Genomic DNA, 16,662 nt, shown 5'->3' on the forward strand with positions numbered 1-16,662 from the left:
TTTCAACTGTAGATGAATAATTTCTGGACAATTTGGATGGTATTGTGACACTCATATTTTCACAATTTTTTAAAGTTGGTGACTCAGATGCTGGTTAAAAATTTATCATTCAAATTAAGCTAGCTGCACTTGCAGTTACACAATTCAGAGATGGGAAGAAGCTACCATGGGGAGAAAAGTATATAGGTTTAAGGAGTTAAGAGGTTTTGAAACTACCTGAGGAAAAATTTCTTTTTTTCCACCCAGAGGACCATAATGGAGATTTTTTCAGAAATTTGACCCATCAATACTTTTGTTAATACACAGAAGGGGTATCAAATACCAAAGCAGTGATGTCCTTTAGAATCCTGGTGACTGGATGGATCTTGAAGGTCTCCCATGATTGTTTCCCCATCTCCCACCATTCTTGGTTCTTTCAACAATGAGGCACACTTTCATGTAGAACATTAAATGATGAGCAAAATGCTTCTTTGCTTTTGAGCTAAAGCAATTCAAAAGTCATCCCTGCTGATTTGGGAGAATCATAACCAGTACCATAATGACCGTCTTTGTTGTTTAAAATCTGATCTATTTCAGGAATACGTACCAATACCAATCCGAGGTAGAAGAACTAAATGAGAAAGATTATTGGCTGAATGGTTCTACTTTTTTCCCCAGAGGATAAGCTTATCATATAGAATTCTGGAGGTACTGACAAATTAGATGAGTTTCAGAAAGTGAGCCACAAAGGTAGCACTCATTCTGGCAAATGAATTAGGTCTCCTGAAGGATCATTCACACTTAGCAATTTAAACTGACTAAGGTTCCTGTCCTAAAAGAGAGAGAATTCTAACCTAAAGATTATAAGAAACCTAACACAACTTGCAGTTCAAACTGTAACTGCAGTATAACCTACTTATTTCAGTTTTCCTCACACCCCTTCATCTTGGTAGATTGTTTCTTGATCTCTGAAGATGAAGTACCTGTTGGTAATATTATAGTCCATGGGGGAGGGGGTGCAAATGAGAAAGGGAAAATAAAGCAGATTCTTACCATGTTGTTTAATTCCATTCTTAAACATATTAAGGTTTCATGAAAATTCCACTAAGTTCAGAACCATTGTTCCAAATTTCTGTGCTAAAGTCTTTTTCCTTGCAACATCATTAACAGTGTCAGCACCATTGGTGAGGAAGACTATGTCTAAGAAACTATATTCTGCAGCTGCTGGAAACCTTGAGCAATGTTGGGGAAACTGCGTCACGCAGTATCGATGGAGGGAAATAAACCATTGACATTTTGGGCTGAAATTCTCCATCAGGACCCGAAAAGGAAGGGGACAGAAGCCATAATAAAGTGGTGTGGAGGTGATGGGGGTGTGTGGTGGTAAGTGGAAGAGCTGTAGAAGGAACATGATAGAGGACAGTGAACCATGGAATGTAGGGAAGGAGGTAGGGAAGCTGAAGGGAATAATGTGTTGGGAGAACAAGGGAAGAGAGTATCACCAAAATGGGGGAAATGCAGAAATAGGGAGGGGAATAGGGAAATATTCAGCCAGAGACTCATTCCACCGAGATGCAACACTGAGTGTCATAGGAAGTCATTCCTGCCTGTGGCCATCAAACTTTACAACACCTCCCTCAGAGTGTCAAACACCCTGAGCCAATAGGCTGGTCCTGGACTAATTTCCACATGGCATGATTTAACTTATTATTATTAAATTAGTCATGGTTTTATATTGCTATAATTCTACACTATTCTCGGTTGGTGCGAATGTAACAAAACCCAATTTCCCTCGGGATCAATAAAGTATGTCTGTCTGTGGGCATGTAAAATAGAGTGGACTGGTTACAGGAACTTGGGGAAATCAATGTTCACGCCATCAGGTTGGCAGTAACCCAAACAAAATATGATGTATTTCTCCTCCAGCCTGTGTTTAGCTTCATCATAGCAGAAGAGGCCCTAGTTGTATTGGTGCAGGAATGACAGATTGAACTGGGACTCACCGATGTACAGGTGGGAACAATGCATGCGATAAATGACCCCAACAGACTTGCATCATCTCCCCCTTCCCCCACCCCCACTGCATCCACCTTCCCCGTCATTTGGTCTCCCCTCTCACCAGTCACCTTGTGCAACTCCCCTTCCTCCACTTTCCCATTCTGGGTTCTGCCTGGTTTCTTTCCAGTCCGGATGAAGAGACTTGGCCCAAAATATTGACTGTTTATTTCCCTCCACGCTGAGTTCTTGCCAGCTGAGTATCTGCAACATTCTCTGGCTTCATGATTAACTTAGCAAATTGTGCTCAGTCAAGACAAACCATCAGAAGGTATCATGAATCTGTATCATATCCCAAAATAGGTCTAAGCCATTTCTCTACATCCTCTACTTTCATTTGCTTTCTGGTGGCATAATCTTCAACCTGAAATCAAAATCACACATTAATTTCAAAACAGAATAAATGTAACCTGATGTAAATATTGACTTGCACATTTAGAAATGGCAAATTTGAACACTGCAGTTCTAAAATCTAAATCGCCAACAGGGTAGCTCAGAGTATGTAAACTGAAGTTTTCCTGGAATCATATTTGGAAAGGGTGTGTGGACAGGTTCAGCTTGTATATGCTGCAGTTTAGATGAGTTTAAAAAAAACTGAAGCATAACATCCTGAAGGCACTTGTTATGGTGACGTGAACAAGGTGTTTTGCTCATATAACATCACTATTAATAATGTAGGGAACCACAGAAACCAGTGTGGACACAACAAGGCAAACTAAACAATAACGCATCAGAATCAACTCTGGAGAAATCTTACAACATTTTCTGAGAGACTTAATTAACTCTCATTTGTTTAGCTATTATAAATAGTGGAATAAATTTGAACACAAAAGCTAAAAACTGAAAAAATCTTCAGGCCACTCAAGTCTACCCAACATATACATGCAGAGTCTGCAAAATCTTACATATCCATACACATGCTCAGCACATATGAAAACAATAAACCATTCTACATGATCTAACTGAATTAAACTCATCTCAATTCCTCTTCTGTTCCAGTTCCCTATAAACCATTAATTCACTAATAGTTCAAAAATTATCCCCTGCCACTTTAAGTACTTCTAATGATCTCACCCATGTAACCTTACAGTAGAAAATTTCTGACAAAAGGTAACTTCAAGACATTTCTATTTTAATTAACTGGCCCCGTATCTCGCAATGATGAGAGAAAGATTCCAATATTTAGAACATAGAACATTACAGCACAGCCCTTTGGCATAGGATGTTGGGCTGTCCTTTTAACCTGCTCTGAAATCAATCTAACCCTACCTTCCTACATAGCCTTTTATTTTTCCATCATCCATGTGCCTATCTAAGAGTTTCTTAAATGCTCTAATGTATCTGGCTCAACCCTCACTCCTGGCAAGGCATTCCATACCCCCACCACTGCTTTTTTTTTAAAACAAAAAATTACCTTTGACATCCTCCCTGTACTTTCCTCCAGTTATCTTACTATTATGCCCCCTCATATTAGCCAATTCTGCTCCGGGGAAAGTCTGGCCATGCATTTGATCTGTGCACCTTATCATCTTGTACACCTCTATCAAGTCACCTCTCGCCTTCCTCTTCAGACTGAAAAGTCCTAGCTCACTCAACCTATCCTCATATACTCTCTAATCCAGGCAGCATCCAAGTAAACCTTCTTTGTACCCTCTCGATCTTCTTCCCCATTGCCATTTGATTTATAAATAGACACTGAACCCATGAACACTACCTCACTACTTTTTTTATTTGTTATTTTGCATTATTTATTTTAACTATTTAACAAACATACATATACTTAATGTAACTCAGTTTTTTCTCTCTATTTATCATGCATTTCATTGTACTGCTGCTGAACAGTTAATAAATTCCACAATATATGCCAGTGATATTAAACTGATTCTGATGTCCTTTCTATAATGAGGCTACCAGAAATGAACATAACATTCAAAGTGTGGTCTAATTAGAATTTTAGAGTTGCAACATTACTTGGTGGCTCTTGAACTCAACTACTGATGAAGGCTAATACACCATATGCCTTCTTAACGACTACCAATTTGCATGGCAACTTTGAGCGATCTATGAACATGCACTCCAAGATCCCTTGGATCTTCCATGCACCCAAGAATGCTGTCGTTAACCCAGTATTCTACCTTCAAATTCAACGTACTTGAGCTTTGTTTCTCATTTCCTATGGACGAAGCAGTTCTCTAATAAGCCTGCTGTACAAATTTGCAATCTACCTGATCCTTTGTAATTTTTCCCACTGCAAAATATGTAGCCTCCGGATTGGAAAAGTAAAGCCCCGAGACTGCAGCTGCAGGAGTCATGGCCAAGGATTCAGTCATCGCAATGCCTACATTGAAAGTAAAGAGAAATCCTCTCAGGCTGGTGTCCAGAAGGAGAAACCTCAATACTCAATCTTAAAATGCGCTAAATTTTAAAGTAAATGTACAGAACTAATTAATTATTTTTCATCTAATTGGCAATATTTTGTTTCTGAAAAATAAAGCTCAAGTTAAGCTATAATTTGAGGAAGGAGGACATCGTCATAGGCATCAACAATTGAGAACCCAAAAATTTCCATCAATCTATAAAGTTGTTCTTGTATGCAAGAATTCTTAAACCACCAAATCAATTCCTGGTGAACAATATATTTTTGGAAGAGTCTCACCTGTGCTCTCCTCAACTTCAGCCAGCTTCCACATTGTTATCTTTTCAGTGTGATCCGGCTGGATTGGGTACCCTGGAGCCGGGCGGATTCCCACATACTTGATTCGATGCAAATCTGCAACAGTGAGGTTCTCATCAGGAGAATAGCCCCAAAATTCCTTACGGACTCTTGCATGCATTTCTTCAGCAAAGGCCTTGGGATTGAGAAATAAAAACTTCTGAAAACTTCAACCAAAAAATACTGTGATCAAGCAACAAGTCTCAATATTTATCTTACTACATGGTAAATAAGATCATTTGACAGAGCCTTCCTTATCCTGTTTTCAACCCATTGCTCTTAACCGTGAACAAGTACAAAACCAGTTAGAGGTATTAATACACATTTCTGCTTATAATATGGAAAGCCATTTGGCCCACTGACTTTAGCCTAGGCATCAGTAACGTGAAACACATTTTATGCCTGGAAAAGTGTGATATATTTGTCACAAGATGTCGACAGACCAAGTCAGCAATACCATAATTTACATACTTTGAGAGCAACACAATCTATTGTGGTAGCAGGGAAGGGGTAACAGGTGTTGAATGTGCAATGCAATGTAGCCCACAGAAGATACTTCCAACGCTTTTAGGTAAAGTACTTTTCTTCCCATTTCTGATGCTTATTACTCATATATAAAGCATGTTCATATTAATGACAATAAAATTGACAGATCTGGTATTTTAAGTTATTACAATGACAGAATCTGTTTTTGTGATTTTGGGACACACCCATGAACAAAGGTTGCAATTTAATTACACCTTTCTTTTCAAGAGCGAATATAGTCTTGGCTTGGCAAGAAGCATAGATGATGCTAAATATGCAAAGTAAATAGCTGTCTACAGCTTACGTATGAACTTATCTGTAACTATGATTGATAGAAACAATCAGGGTGCAGATTAAGCAGGGCAGTCGCTCTGTAAAAAGCCCTTTCACACCCTGAATCCAGCCCAAACTATTGAAATTAAACTCCAGAGTAGTTTATTTGTTGAATGTTTTAAGAAATTAATTTTCAAAGAATTCCAGGGAGAGCTCTGTCAAAATTTGGATTTCATTCTGCATCTTAGTAATACAAAGAACAATACAGCACAGTACAGGCTATTCGGCCCACAATGTTTTGCCAACCCTTAACCCCTGCCCCCCCATATAACCCTCCACCTTGAATTCCTCTATTTACCTGTCTAGTAGTCTCTTGAATTTCACTAGAGTATCTGCCTCCACCACTGACTCAGGCAGTGCATTCCATGCACCAACCACCCTCTGAGTAGAAAAAACCTTCCTCTAATATCCCCCTTGAACTTTCCTCCCCTTACCTTAAAGCCATGTCCTCTTGTATTGAGCAGTGGTGCCCTGGAGAAGAAATGCTGGCTGTCCACTCTATCTATTCCACTTAATATCTTGTATACCTATGTAATGCTAAGCAAACCTCTCCAAAGTAACCAAGTTGAAGAAAATGTTTAATTACTCAGCATCAAATTCTTTCAAAAATTGGAAGGGAAAATTTTTAAGAGAATGCTTAAAGAAAAATATCTTATTCAATTAGTGATTTGCTCTAAAACATTCTCCCCATGTAAATATAAATTCAATATTCTTCCACAGGATATTTTCTTCCAACACCAAGGCACGGAAATTATGTAGCTGTTAATTGTAATAGTTATTGAACAAGAGAGGTTTTCAATGTCACTTCTAGATTCTTTTCTCTGCTTTTGGATTCATGCACATAGTTAATTTTTTAAAGTCTTTTGGAAATGAAAATATATGAAAATTTGTGACATTCCAGTGTTTTGAAGAGCGAAATTTATATTTTTGTAATTTGTCTGCTTGCAATTTGCGAGTGTGAGTTGTTTTAGCTTGGTTATGGAGTAACTCACTAAGTTTTCATCTGCAGACCTACATCTGTCCTGTGATTTATGCCTGTTTAATAATGCAACTATTTAAGCAATGCAATTCAATCTGACTATAACTTTAGTTATAATCATATGATAGCAATGCATCATGTGATTATAACTTTATTTTTAATTTTCATAAGAAGGTACTTTGTTTAGAACAAAATGCAATTACATTTTCCTCATGTCCTGCCAATTGAGGCTGCGCTCTTAATGTAATATGACCTTGTATGTTACTCTACAATTCTTCCAAATCACAAGACATATGCTCTGCTGTGATGGTCTGATTGCTTTCAGATACAAAGGTTTAAGACTTTTTTTTGTTCCTCACGTTATTATCCCAATTACCTATGCCAGAGTGTAGAACTATGCGGGGTGATCAGATTGAAAAGTAAAAGATGTTAAATGGGTTAAGACAGGATAGATGTTAAGAAATTTCTACTACTTATCACGAACAAGAGGAGCATCTGACTATCAGATGTAAAGTACGGGGAGGTTGAAATGCGTTCTCCGCAAGGTTCAGTGAGCAAGCTTCTTCTCTGATTCTTGAAGGGGATGGGAACCAGAGTGATGAGCAGTTGGTATACAATTCAATGCAGTGTGCGGTGAGACTGTGAGGAAAAGCAGGCAGATGATAGAACAAAATTGCAGTCAGAGGGATGAGCAGGAGTTGGGGCACAATCAAAAAGGGTGAATACATTTGAATGCATGCAGCATAAGAATAAGGTAGATGATCTTGTAGCACAGTTAGAGATTGGCAGGAATGAAATTGTGGGCATCACTGGGTCGTGGCTGACAGAAGATCACAGTTGGGCGCTTAACATCTAAGGATACACATTATATTGAAAGAACAGGCAAGTAGGCAGAGGGTATGGAATGCCTCTGTTGGTTAAAAAATGAAATGAAATCCAAAGAGAGGTGACAATGTTCAGAAGTTGTAGAGTTAAGAAATTGCAGGTATAAAAAGACCCTGATGAGAGTTATATACAAATTGCCAAAGGGTAGAAATTGCAATGGAGATAGAAAAGGCCAATGTTATGATAGTCATGGGGGATTTCATAATGCAGGTAGATTGGGAAAATGAGGTTGATGCTGGATACGAAGAGGGAGAATTTCTAGAATGCCTGCATTGTGGGCTTTTAGAGTAACCTGTGGTTGAATACACAAGGGAAAAGGCAGTTTTGGATTGGGTGTTATGTAATGAATAAGATTTGATTAGCGAGCTTAAGGTAATGGAACCCTTGGTAGACAGTGATCATAATGTGTCAGAATTCACCCTGCAATTTGAGAAGGAGAAGCTAATGTCAGATGTGTCAGTATTACAGTGGAGTTAAGGGAATTACAGAGGCATGAGATGGGAGCTGGTCAAAGTTGGAAGGGGACACCAGCAGGGATAATAGCTAAATAGCAATGGCTGGTGCTTCCAGCGGAATTTTAGAAGGCGCAGTATAGATACATATCAAAGAAGAAATATTCTGAAGGGAGGATGTGGCAACCGGGCTGACAAGGGAAGTCAAAGGCCGAATAAAGAATGCAAGTGTGTTAGTGGGCAGAAACGAGTGAAGTTGCTATTTCTAAGGCATTTGTCAGTCTGCACTTGAAGTATTGTGAGCAGTTTTGGGCTTCTTTTCTAAGAAACAGTGTTCTGGCTTGGAGAAGGAACAATGGAGGTTCAGGAGATTGATTTGGTGAATGAAGGGGTTATTGTATGAAGAGGGTTTGAGGGCTCCACTTGTCTTCTGGTAAAGAGAGTACTATCTGGAACTTGATTTTGCTCTGGGTAAAACTCTTGCAGTACTTGAACTGTCTGCAGATAACTTTGGATAAACATAACAATGTGTGCATTGAACACATTGATGAAGGTAGAGCAGTAGATGTAGTGTATATGGATTTCAGCAAGGCATTTGATAAGCTACCCCATGCAAGGCTTATTGAGGAAGTAAGGAGGCATGGGATAGAGGGAGACATTGCTTTATGGATCCAGAATTGGCTTGCCCACAGAAGGCAAAGAGTGGTTGTAAATGGATCATATTCTGCAGGGAGGTCGGTGACCAGTGGTGTGCCTCAGGGATCTGTTCTGGGACCCTTGCTCTTCGTGATTTTTATAAATGACCTGGATGAGGAAGTGGAGGGATGGGTTAGTAAATTTGCTGATGACACAAAGGTTGGGGGTGTTGTGGATAGTGTGGAGGGCTGTCAGAGGTTACAGCAGGACATTGATAGGATGCAAAGCTGGGCTGAGAAGTGGCAGATGAAATTCAACCCAGGTAAATGTGAGGTGGTTTATTCTGGTAGGTCAAAAATGATGGCAGAATATAGTATTAATGGTAAAACTCTTGGCAGTGTGGAGGATCAGAGGGATCTTGGGGTCCAATCCATAGGACATTCAAAGCTGCTGTGTGGTTAGGAAGGCTTACGGTGTACTAGCCTTCAATAACCGTCGGATTGAGTTTAAGGGCTGAGGGGTAATGTATATAAGACCCTGGTCAGACCCCACTTGGGAGTACTGTGCTCAGTTCCGGTCACCTCACTACAGGAAGGATGTGGAAACCACAGAAAGGGTGCAGAGGAGATTTACAAGGATGTTGCCTGGAATGGGGAACATACCTTATGAGAATATGTTGAGTGAACTTGACCTTTTCTCCTTGGAGCACAGAGGATGAGTTGTGACTTGATGGAGGTGTATAAGATGATAAGAAGCATTGATCGTGTGGATAGTCAGGGGTTTTTTCCCAGGGCTGAAATGGCTAACATGAGAGGGCACAGTTTTAAGGTGCTTGGAAGTAGGTACAGAGAAATGTCAGGGGTAAGTTTTTTTTAATGCAGAGAGTGGTGAGTGCATGGAAAGGGCTGCCGGCAATGGTGGTGGAGTTGGATACGATAGGGTCTTTTAAGAGACTCCTGAATAGGTACATGGAGCTCAGATAAATAGAGGGCAATGGGTGACCCTAGGTAATTTCTAAATAAATACATGTTTGGCACAGCATTGTGGGCTGAAGGACCTGTATTGTGCTGTAGGTTTTCTATGTTTCTATGACATAGTTACAAGATAAGTATAAAGTTACTTAAGTTTGAGCTGTGCAGGAAATTCTTCTCACAGGTTTTCAACCTCTGAAATTCTTTACCTCAAAAGAACATTGGGCGTCTAGATCATTGGATGTACTTAAAGAGATGATCAATTTTTTTTAATATAAGATGTGGAACTGATACAGAGTGGTGTTAAAACAGAACATAGACCAGTACAGCACAGGAAAGGCCCTTTGGCCCACAGTGTTGTGCCAAACCAAAAGAAGTTATTGGTTTTGTACCCTGTCTGGTGTTTTTTTCCCCTCATGTCCATATCTTTCAATTTTCCTCACATTTATCTGCCTATTTAAATGTGTCTCAAAAGACTCTAATGTTTCTGTCTCTACCACCACCCCAGGCAGCACATTCCAGTACCCACCACTTGCCCCCTACATCAATACACACAATGATGTTTTGTGCTGAGACTCTTCATCAGATCATGAAGAAGGGTCTCGGCCCAAAACGTCGACTGTTTAGTCTTTTTCATAGATGCTGTCTGGCCTGCTGAGTTCCTCTACTAACTTGTGTGTGTTGCTTTGGATTTCCAGCATCTGTAGATATTCTCGTGTTTACCCCTCACATTGCCTTTGAAATGATCCCCTCTCACCTTCAATGCATGCCCTCTGGTATCATACATTTCAACATTACAAAAGAGACATTGTCTGTCTGTCTATGCCTCAAAATCTTATAAACCTCTATTAGATCTTCCTTCAGCCTCCAGTGCTCAAGAGAAAACCCAAGTTTGTCCAACCTCTTGTTATTGCACAATCCATACAACATCTAGTTAAACCTTTTCTGCATCCTTGCCAAAGCCTCAACAACTTTCCTATATTGGGGTGACCAGTACTGCATGCAATATTCCTGATGTGGCCTAACTAGAATTCTCTAAAACTGCGACATAACTTCCTGACCTTTGAACTTGATACTAATAAAGAAGAGCATACCATATCAACACACACAAAATGCTTGAAAAATTCAGCAGGCAGACGCATCTATGGAAAAGAGCAAACAGTTGATGTTCCAGGCTGAGACCCTTCATCAGGACTCCAAGCATACCATATGCATTCTTAATCACTCTATCAACCTGTCATTTTTAGGGAGTTATGAACTTGGACCCGAAGATCCCTCTGCTCATCAACACTGTTAAGGATATGTGCAGCACTTCACATTTGGCCGGATTAAACTACATCTGCCATTTTTCTGCCCATATCACCAACTGATCCATAACCCAGTCTTCTAAGCTATACACACCACCACAAATGTTCATATCACCTGCATCTACATTTTTGTCCAGATCAATTGTTTCGATCACAAACAGCAAAGGTCCCAGTACAAATCTCTGCAGACCACCACTAGTCACAGACCTCCAGGTGGAATAAATCCCTTTGACCACCACCCTCTGTCTTCAATGCACAAGCCAGTTCTGAACCCAAACAGTCAATTCACCATGGATCGCATGCATCTTAATCTTCTGGATGACCCTCCCATGAGGAGCCTTGTCAAGCACCTTACTAAAATCCACGTGGACAACATCAACAGCTCCAACTTCTTCAATCACCTCATCAAAAAACTCAATCAAGTTACAAAGCCAGAAAGTCATGCTCGCTCTCCCTAATTAGGCCGTGGTTTTCCAAGTGCTCATAAATCCTAACCCAAATAATTCTCTCCAGTCCTGATCATATTGAATTACAGACCATTTTTTTCCAAATGATACACTTCTGGGCCAATTCTCTGGTGCTCTTATCATTTCTAAGAAGAAGCTCTACCTTGATTTAAATTTGAAAATATATTTTTTTGTAGAATTATAGGATTATACAGCACAGAAGCAGGTCCTTCTGCCCAAGTGGTCTATACTAGCCACAATACACTTCCTGTTCATCTCAGTTGCCTGTGTTCAGCTCATAGATTTCCAAGCCTCTCCCCTCCATATAAATATACAAATGCCTCCTACAATTGTACCCACCTCGACCATTTCCTCTCACAGCTCATGCCAGATAATCACTACCCTCTGTGTACAGGAGTTACCTCGCAGGTCTCTTTTAAAACTCCTGTAATATGCCCTCCAGTTTTGGACTCTCCAGCTCTGGGAAAAAGACTGACCGTCCACCTAATCCATATCCCTCAAGATATTACCCTTCATTCTCATGGGTCCAGGGAATGAAGAGCTAGCCTGGCCAACCTCTCCTTATAACCTCTCCTTATAACTCCTTATAAACATGGCAACATCTTCAATCATCCTTTCTGCACTCTTCCAGTTCAACCACATCTTTCTGGTGTCAGGACGACCAAAATTTACACCATGTTCCAAGTCTGGCCTGTCGCCAATAATTTATACAATTGCAACATGATATCCCCGCCTCCACACACGATGCCCTGACTGATGAAGTAAAGTAAAGTAAAGTAAACTAAAGCACACTAAACACCTTCTTCACCAGTCTGACTACTTGTGTGGCTGCTTTCAGAAAACTATGCACTTGAACTCCGATGTCTGTTCCACAATAATCAGTGCACTTCCATTTGCTGTATAGGCCCTATTGAAATTGTACTCTGCAGATGGCAAAAAACTTCCAGCTATTCATAACTTTCACCTACATTCTCTCTCAACTTTCCCTTCAGTGGTTCAGGAATCCAATGCCAAACCCTTCTCTGCAGCCCCTTTATTAATAGAAATCCTCTCCAAAACAGATGGGTCAAAAATGCAAGCACTACTACTAGGCCCACACTGGCACAAAGAAATTTCAAACGATTTGCCTGTACCTATTTTATACACTTTGCTACAGTGTTACTGTGAATAGTTAAGCAATGTTGGCGCATGGCCTAGTGGGCAAGGCAACAGACTAGTAAACTGAAGGTCACTGGTTCAAGCCTCAGCTGAGGCAGCGTGTTTGTGTCCTTGAGCAAGGCACTTAATAACACATTGCTCTGCAATGTCACCGGTGCCAAGCTGCACGAGTCCCAGTGCCCTTCCCTTGGACAACATCGGTGGCATGGAGAGGGGAAGGCATGCAGCTTGGGCAACTGCCGGTCTCCCATACAACCCTGCCCAGGCCTGCGCCCTGGAAACTCCAGGCGCAGATCCGTGGTCTCTCGAGATCAATGGATGCCACCACCACAAATAGTTAAGCGATGAACTGATCTCCAAAAGTCATAAAGTTAAACATGAAACATTTTTCTCAACATTTTAAGCAAGATTAGTGTATTACTTTTGTTTTGTACAATTTTAGAGTGGAAAAAAAGGAGCACCATGCAGGAGTTTGAGCACTCCCAAGAGATTTGAGCCCTCAGATAACTTTTACCAAGGTCTCAGACCTTAATTAGCTTCTTAGGGCTATGGCTTATTCACAGTCATCGTTAGGAAAGGCCAGGTGATGTAAATTTCAAAGCTTTATAAATACCTCGACTCCTCAAACCTTGACCCAACAATCAGCAGCCATGGGCACCTCTAAGCATCTGCCTAGAACTCTGAAAATTAAAATAAATGATGCCCACAAAGCAGGAGAAGGCTATAAGAAGATAGCAAAGCATTTTCAGGTAGCTGTTTCCTCAGTTCGTAATGTAATTAAGAAATGGCATTTAACAGGAACGGTGGAGGTCAAGTTAAGGTCTAGAAGACCACGAAAACTTTGAGAGACTGCTTGTAGGATTGCTAGAAAGGCAAATCAAAACCCCTGTTTGACTGCAAAAGACCTTCAGGAAGATTTAGCAGACTCTGGTGTGGTGGTGCACTATTCTACTGTGCAGCGACACCTGCACAAATACGACCTTCATGGAAGAGTCATCAGAAGAAAATCTTTCCTGCATCCTCACCATAAAATTCAGCCTCAGAAGTTTGCAAAGGAACATATAAACAAACCTGATGCATTTTGGAAACAAGTCCTGTGGACTGATGAAGTTCAAATAGAACTTTCTGGCTGCAATGAGCAAAGGTATGTTTGGAGAAAAAAGGGTGCAGAATTTCATGAAAAGAACACCTCTCCAACTGTTAAGCATGGGGGTGGATCGATCATGCTGTGGGCTTGTATTGCAGCCAGTGGCACGGGGAACATTTCACTGGAATGGGGAAGAATGAATTCAATTAAATACCAGCAAATTCTAGAAATAAACATCACACTGTTCGTAAAAAAAATGCTGAAGATGAAAAGAGGATGGCTTCTACAACAGGATAATGATCCTAAACACACCTCAAAATCCACAATGGACTACCTCAAGCTGAAGGTTTTGCCAGGTCCCTCACAGTCCCCCGACCGAAACATCATCGAAAATCTGTGGATCGACCTCAAAAGAGCAGTGCATGCAAGACTGCCCAAGAATCTCACAGAACTAGAAGCCTTTTGCAAGGAAGAATGGGTGAAAATCCCCCAAGAATTGAAAGCCTCTTAGCTGGCTACAGAAAGCATTTCCAAGCTGTGATACTTGCCAAAGGGGGTGTTACAAAGTACCATGCAGGGTGCTCAAACTTTTGCTTCGGGCCCTTTACATTTTTTGTTATTTTGAAACTGTAAAAGATGGAAATAAAAAAGTAATCTTGCTTAAAATATTAAAGAAATGTGTCATCTTTAACATTCTGCCTTTTGGAAATCAGGTCACCTTTTACTCACTTAGCTATTCACAGTAACAGAAATTTTGACCGGGGTGCCCAAACTTTTGCATGCCACTGTATGTATGTAATGAGTACAATGATTTCTTCAGTCATTCTACTCACTAAACTTTGTCCTGATTGGAAATACAACAGCAATAACTGGTATATTGTTTACCGGTGTTGTAAAATATTGGATAAGCAACTTGTTTAAAGGATTCCAACTATCTCTTACTCTTGCCTGTTCTTTATGGATATCTATTCTCTACATAGTAATGACATTACTCCTTATAAAATGGCAGCGAACAATTCTCAGCATCAAACACCAGTTCAGTTCTCTTTGGGAAATATTAGTTAATCTTACTTTGAAAATCAATAGAGCTGTTTTTGGAATAACAGAAGCTTTCCTTTGTGTTGCCAAATTACTTTGAAGTTCAATACACTTTTAATGAAAAAAAAAACAGCTAAACATTGCCTTGTTATCCTGCCACTATCAGATACAATTTGAAAATCTTAGTAAAAATTAAGCCTCTTTTATATTACAATCACTAAAGGTTAAATATTATAGTTATTCAGTTATGAGCCTCACTTCAGCCAGTCTGTCGGCCAGAGCTTTCACCATTATGCTGCTGTAGTCATCACCCTCCTTTTCGTACTGTTTGCTCAGCAACTCAGCACCAAAGCACGCAACCGCAAACATGCCGATGTAATCTGGCACATCCGAGTCCCTGGGTGCAATGAAGTCGGAAATACAGCAGTACTTTTCTGTACTAAAGGAGTCTTTTTCTGCCTGGAGGACATACAAAACAGTATGTATATTTATTAGCAAACACATCATGTACAACAATTACGAAAATAGTATTTGTCTACCAGAAGTAGAACTGTCTACAGGACCGAAGTCCTGTTGAAAATTCTGTATCCACCCACTGTAATTGGAGAACTGCTCACAAACACAATGTTCATCCAATGCTTCCTCTCTATTAATGCATTGTTTTGTACTTGCAAACATCCAGATTGCCATTACTCCATTTCAATTTTTGCTAAGTCCAAGTAATAAACATATTAATATTTTGTACAAATACTCCTATTCTCCTTAGGCTTGAAGCATAAGGATCTGTCTTGAAACCGGATCTTTTTAGATTGCATCCTTGATTGCACCATTTAATTATTAATAAAGAAAACTATTAAAATGTAACCAGAACCAAATGGCATCCATCCTCAGCAACTAATGCCTAAGCTTAGTGTGAGGTGCAATATGAAAAAAAAGCCTCCCCCCACAACTTCCTGTTCAGAAACTAGAATATGAGCTGATGAAATATAAATTAAAGTAAACATGAGATCTAAAAACTAACAGATTGAGTTTTAAAGATTAAAAATATTAGAATCTTGAATAGAACATTACCTTCCAAATACAAGACTAACATTTCAAAGGCAGAGGCCAATTTTTACCTTCTCTGGGTAAACCAGTGACAAAACTGAGTAAGTTCTCAGCTACTGTAGCACAAATAAGGAACTGCATTTAAATGTAGCAGGTCCGTATGCCTTTGTACCAAACAGGGGAAGTGTATTTAATTGAGGAGTTATTTTCAACTGTAAAGACAAAGTCATACCTGTTGTCGTAAGCCATAAAACTTTGCCACAGGTTCACCTTTGCGAGGGAAATTATCCTCTTTAAACAAGTATATGTCATCCCCAACACTCTGAGCTGGCCAGAACCCTATAATTCCTCTGGCCTTCAACTTCTTCTCTTCGATCAGTTTGTTCATCATATTCTGTGCATCTTGAAAAAGCTTCTTGGCTTCTTCACCTACGGGTTATCAGGTTATATTATAGTTATTGGGTGTATTTAAAATGGAGATTGATAGGTTATTGATTAGTAAAGTGTCAAACATTACATGGAGAAGAAGGCAGGAGAATGGAGTTGAGAGGAAAGATCAACTATGGTTGAACAGCACAGCAGACTCAATGAGCTGAATGATCCAGCTTTGCCTCCGTGTCTTTTATTCTACGAGAAGGTTAGAGTTCCGAGGCAGGGTGCAAGTCAGACATCACATTTCCTTATCTGTGTCTGACAGCCTTTGGTCTAATCTTGACAATGTCTGTAATGACCAGTGGATTCAAGAAAAGCAAAATCAGTATTAAAAAGAAAAATCACAAAGGTTGAGGCCCTCCATTGGTTGGGGTCAACCATGATTATTACATCCCAGCTGTCTACGTGATATGCAAGTCAGGGCAGTATGATATAGAGGGTAAGCTGTTGCCTGTGCAGCAGGCTCCCCCTCTCCACATAGCTGTTGCAAAGGAACAACACCAGCGGCGTCACAGGAGTTGTCAGTTTGTAATGAACTCAACACGGGCAGCCTTACAGAGTCCAGCTCTGAATTTTTCCTCAGGGTTTACTCCCGAAG

General features: G+C 40.1%; 1 protein-coding gene across 4 annotated transcripts in view; it reads right to left on the reverse strand.

Moving 5' to 3' along the window:
- Positions 1 to 117: 117 nt before the first annotated feature.
- The window catches only part of mtr (5-methyltetrahydrofolate-homocysteine methyltransferase), an 87,857-nt gene continuing 71,312 nt past the window's right edge, over positions 118 to 16,662 (reverse strand). For 2 of the 4 annotated variants that reach the window (XM_059985656.1, XM_059985659.1), the window contains 5 exons: positions 15,865 to 16,061; positions 14,844 to 15,044; positions 4,691 to 4,883; positions 4,260 to 4,372; positions 118 to 2,398 (listed from right to left, as the gene is read on the reverse strand). In XM_059985656.1, coding sequence (XP_059841639.1) covers positions 2,309 to 2,398; positions 4,260 to 4,372; positions 4,691 to 4,883; positions 14,844 to 15,044; positions 15,865 to 16,061 — 794 coding nt within the window. In that variant the 3' untranslated portion in view covers positions 118 to 2,308. Of the gene's footprint in view, positions 2,399 to 4,259; positions 4,373 to 4,690; positions 4,884 to 14,843; positions 15,045 to 15,864; positions 16,062 to 16,662 lie in introns of those variants that run through there. The other 2 variants (XM_059985657.1, XM_059985658.1) reach the window with 2 other exon arrangements.

The sequence above is a fragment of the Hypanus sabinus genome, chromosome 12, assembly GCF_030144855.1.
Source record: "Hypanus sabinus isolate sHypSab1 chromosome 12, sHypSab1.hap1, whole genome shotgun sequence".
Lineage (NCBI taxonomy): Eukaryota > Metazoa > Chordata > Chondrichthyes > Myliobatiformes > Dasyatidae > Hypanus > Hypanus sabinus.